At 35.7% G+C, this 4,808-nt stretch overlaps 1 protein-coding gene across 1 annotated transcript; it reads left to right on the top strand.

Annotated features, from left to right (window-relative positions):
- The first annotated feature begins 518 nt into the window (after window positions 1-518).
- Window positions 519-1,086, top strand: LOC108095414 (drosulfakinins-like). The gene has a single exon (XM_017196517.1). It carries the CDS (start codon window positions 526-528, stop codon window positions 949-951), a length of 426 nt encoding a protein of 141 aa, XP_017052006.1. The 5' UTR covers window positions 519-525; the 3' UTR covers window positions 952-1,086.
- Window positions 1,087-4,808: the final 3,722 nt, after the last annotated feature.

Below are 4,808 nucleotides of genomic sequence, written 5' to 3'. Positions count from 1 at the left end.
CACAGTAACGACGCTTTAATTACCAAATAAAATTTATAAAGTAGCAGCAACCGGCTGGATACACAAATTTAATGACAAATTCGAAGGTTTTTTATCACCGTTTACTATTGATAGCAATTTAAATATATTCGGTTCTGATGGACAAGACAGAAACAATACGGCGGCTAAAAAAAGCCCTATGCCTTTTAAGCCCCAGTAAGTATTTCAAGGAAAGACAATGCCATAAATTTAAAATTTTGCTCCAGCATCATTACTTAGGCATTTTACCGAACTCAAGAAGGTTGCAACACAAAAGAACACCACCAAAGTCGCCAGATGGCTAACCTAATCCATCAAGTCAATCACATGTCAAGACCATAGGGATAATACAATTTGAGTTTCCCGAACACCTCAAAGCACTCAATCCGCGGCAATCGCGGTAGTAGAATATTAAGCAGACAGGGGTGTGCGCTTCGTTTGACGCAAATCATATAAAAGGAAGCACCACCGTTTCTGGTCACCAGTCCGCCAAAGGAAAAGAAGAGAATGCGACTCAGGAGCTGCATGCACTTCGTTGCGCTGGCGATGCCACTCTGGGCACTGGCCTTCTGTCTTTTCGTGATGGTGCCAGTCCCAGCCCAGTCATCAAGTTTGGAGATCGCAAAAGACGAACGCCGGCTACAGGAATTGGAGTCAAAACTGGGAGCGGAAACAGACCAGTCTAACATAAATTTGGCAGGACCATCAGTCTCGCGATTCGGAGATAGGCGCATGCAAAAAAACCCTAGTTTTGGTAGAAGGGTCCCACTGATTTCTCGACCTATGATCCCAATCGAGTTAGATCTGCTGATGGACAATGATGATGACCGGACAAAGACTAAGCGGTTTGACGACTACGGTCATATGAGGTTTGGAAAGCGCGGAGGGGACGATCAGTTCGATGACTATGGCCACATGCGCTTTGGCAGGTAAATGTAAGCCAACTGCTTGTCAACGGGATGTCATCTGGTTTTTTACATTTATGTAAATTGTATATATACTTATATATTCTTAACGCCTATTAACTAGTAATTACAAAACAATAAATGTGCGCATTCCGAAAATGGACCTATGTTTTTTATTTTGTACCCAGAATTAAAAAACGGAGTTTTAAAGGCACAGCTATTTCATTCTTATTGGCTGAAAAAAACAAATCTAAAATGATATTCGTAATTGTCTCGTTCTGAGTATTGTGGCTTTCCGAAAATTCAAAATAGGCTAAAATGATTCGGTATTTTATCTTTATTCATTGACTAAACTTCTGTACGTTCGGTGGAAGCAATTTACTCCATAAAATATTTATATATTATTTTATAACAAGAAAGGAAGCTAAACTCGGCAAGCCGAAGCTTATAAACCCTTGTAGTCATCAAACATGTCGAAGCAAATACATAGTGGCTAAACAACATCGAAGCTAAGTCGATTTTTCTATGAAGTTCCTGTATTTTCTACGATTGTTCCTATGAAAGCTATATGATATAGTCGTCCGGTTTTTATAAAATTTAACTCGAAAGAGTCACTAGAAAACTCTATATTAGGGTAAGATGGGGTAAAACCGCCGGTGGGTAAAACCGAAACGAGTAACGAGTAACATAGTAATATCTATGCCACCTTTTAAGTGATATGATTTCTTTTTTCATGGTAAATTTTATGAAATTATTAATTTGAAAATAATTAACACAAAATATTATTTTGGTTTTTACTTTCAATAAACTATTATTTTTTTAAAAGTGAATTTTTTTCCAGATTTTTTTTTACTTTTTCAGAGGTATCCTCGCGTAACAAGTTCCATACGTAGTCGCCCAGAGTATAGAGCTGGGAGAAAAAAATATTTGTTTTGTTGTATATTTGCTTAATACATTTTAATTAATAGATATTGAACTTGCATGAACGCTTATTACAGTAAAAATATATTTTCCCAATATGTGATTATAAGGCTGTGAAATATGCAAAAACGCGCGTTTTTGGGACACTTGAGTGTGCGTAAAAGCTGATTGGCTATTGATATTAACAAATCCACAAACTTATATTCTTATTTTGATTAGTAGAAGTGAAAAATAAGAAAAAATCAACTTAAACATTTTTTTGTCGCACAGTGTAATGCGCGGTTTTTGCAGACGGTCGGAACGGAATACTGCAGCTTTGTCGTGACAATTTCTATTGCGTCATTTTTGTTTCACTCGACGGAAGCAAACAATTTTTGTTATTAACATTGCACTATGGTTTTTTTTTCGATTTTTTTGGCATAAACTCTAATTTTAAACCTATTGAATTTAAATTTGGTTTGAATACATTTTTTAAGCTCCCAAGATGACCTACCAAGTTTCAAATAATTTGGGGCACTATTTCATATAGCTGCCATATAACCGATCTGGCCGACATACAAAAAAGCTCCATCAAACATTTTTATTTCTTATTTTCTTTATATTATATTTAATAAAAAAAAAAAACAATTATCCAAGATCACATTTTAGTATTCATCTCCATTATTAGTGCTTCAATCTGAAAGTAAAGATACATTTAACAAAATTTTAAATAAGTTTGGTTATGTTACTTACTATAGAAGTTACTCAATTTTTCTTGTTGATTTTTTTCGAAAACGTGTGGATTCGGACAAAAAAGGTTAGTTTCTCATTAATCTGCAATAGTTTCTCATTTACAACTTTTTGCAACACTTTGCCATGCAAAAGTACTGATCCACGAAAGACAACTACACTTGTTAAGCTCGTTCTAAAAATACACATAAACAAAACACGGTACAATTGAAAAAAAACACATAAGAACGACACAAACATTGGAAAACTTTAGTTTTGGATACCTGGACAATCGTTTTCCATATTTATGCACTTAACTTTTTCGTAAACTTTTACCACAACAAACGATCAAAGTTGCACAATTTTTCGCGCCAATTTCATACAAAACAGGTGGTACATAATTAGCTGACTTTAACAGATCGCCAGCAGGACAGTGTTGCTCCGTGTATTAAAATTACATATTTTTTTATCTGTCTAGGGCAGTATTTCCCTAAGTGTGGGTCGCGACCCACTGGTGGGTCGCGGGTAGATTTTTGGTGGGTACTAATTGCCATATACAAGAATGTAGATCTTGCAATTTTTTGTGTAGATGGGTCGCGGTCCCGACAAGTTTGGGAAACACTGGTCTAGGGTGTTTAAAAATTAAAAATAAAAAAAAATTTTAAGATACAAACAAAAAAAATTGACTTTATGCCAAAAAAAAAACACCAAAAAAAACCATAGTGCATTGCTCAATCAAGTGTAAATGAACGGCTTGAAAAAAAGAGGTAAGTGTCCGCTTATAGTACGAACCTTGATACTGATGTACTTGTATCAAGTTAGCCAATATTTCCAAAATTGCACAAACTAAGTAACCCCAAAAAAAAAGTGGCGCGTGGGGTAAAAACGCCTCGAAAAGGTGTGGTAAAAACGCCACACAATTTTATAACGGAAAAATTCGTTTTAATCGAGAATGAATGTCTTTCAGCATCATGCCTCGCAATTACGCAAGAAAAAAACCAAAAATTTATGAAAATATATTTCAACGGGCAATCGAGGATGTTCAGGAGGGCAGCAAGGTGGCAGTTGTTGCCGAAAAATATGGGATTCCCCGAGAGATTTTGCGAGAAAATGAGCCTCAACGCCCGAGGACCCCAAACGAGTCAGTCGAAGAACCGGAAGAGGACGACAGAGAAATAAATTTTGACGCAGTTTTGGAAAAACTGCGTCCCTTCCAAAAGGCCGCACCTCGGAAGTCCACGAACCTCGGCCGAAAGCGCCGAAAAACAGCGATTTTGACCGATGAAAATAAAATGGAAACACTGCGAACAGAACAAGAAGCGAATGCGAGAAAAAAGAAAGAACAAATGACGGCTGCGGCTGCGCGAGCAGAAAAGAAAATTTTAAAACGGGTTTCAAAAGAGGCAGACGAGAACGAAATGACACCAGGGCCGGCGAAACATTTCGAATCCAGGTGGGTAATTTTCCTGAAGGACGATGAGCGGGGCGTCACTTTATGTTCTTTTAATTTCGATTTTTTATTTTTACTTTTATTTATTCATTGTAACATGTAATATCCATTTGAATTGAATAAAAAATTTTCTCAGAAGTTATTGACATTATTTGGGTACTTAACTACAGTGAAACCAGAATTGCGTTTTTACCCCACGGGGTGGGGTAAAACCGCCGTTTTAAACTTTTCTTCTGAGCGATCACAATTGTTTTAAAATAAAATCTACATAAAAACTTTCTAAATGAATTATGCACCCAAGGGATTAAACTTTCAGAAATATGGTTTGGTTCATTGATCATTTTAAATGATAGTTTGACATCGTCAAATAAATATTACTGGCGGTTTTACCCCATCTTACCCTATATTATTATATCTAAACTTATTCTTTTCTGATGAAAAACAACGATTTTTTTATTTTTTTTCCGTTAATTTCCATTAGTTCTATATAGATTTTTCGATCTTTCCTATGAAAGCTATATGATAGAGTTATCCAATTTTGATAAAATTTTATCCGAAATTCAATCAATTCGATCTGATCAAAATTTGTTGATAATTTTTTATTTCGTTCTTTCGTGTGAGAGCTATCTGATATAGCCGTTTCGACTTATAGTATATACTGCGTGCAACAACTACACAACTTTTGGGAAGATAGCTTTAAAACTAAAGAGAAAGCTTGCGTAGCTGTCATACGGACAGACGGACAGACGTATAACAACATAACAACTATGTATATCATCGGCTACCTCATGAAAATTAAAAAAAAA

This window comes from Drosophila ficusphila, unplaced genomic scaffold (genome assembly GCF_018152265.1).
Source record: "Drosophila ficusphila isolate 14025-0441.05 unplaced genomic scaffold, ASM1815226v1 contig_791, whole genome shotgun sequence".
In the NCBI taxonomy this organism is placed as follows: Eukaryota; Metazoa; Arthropoda; class Insecta; order Diptera; family Drosophilidae; genus Drosophila; species Drosophila ficusphila.
This window is presented reverse-complemented; position numbering and strand designations above follow the sequence as displayed.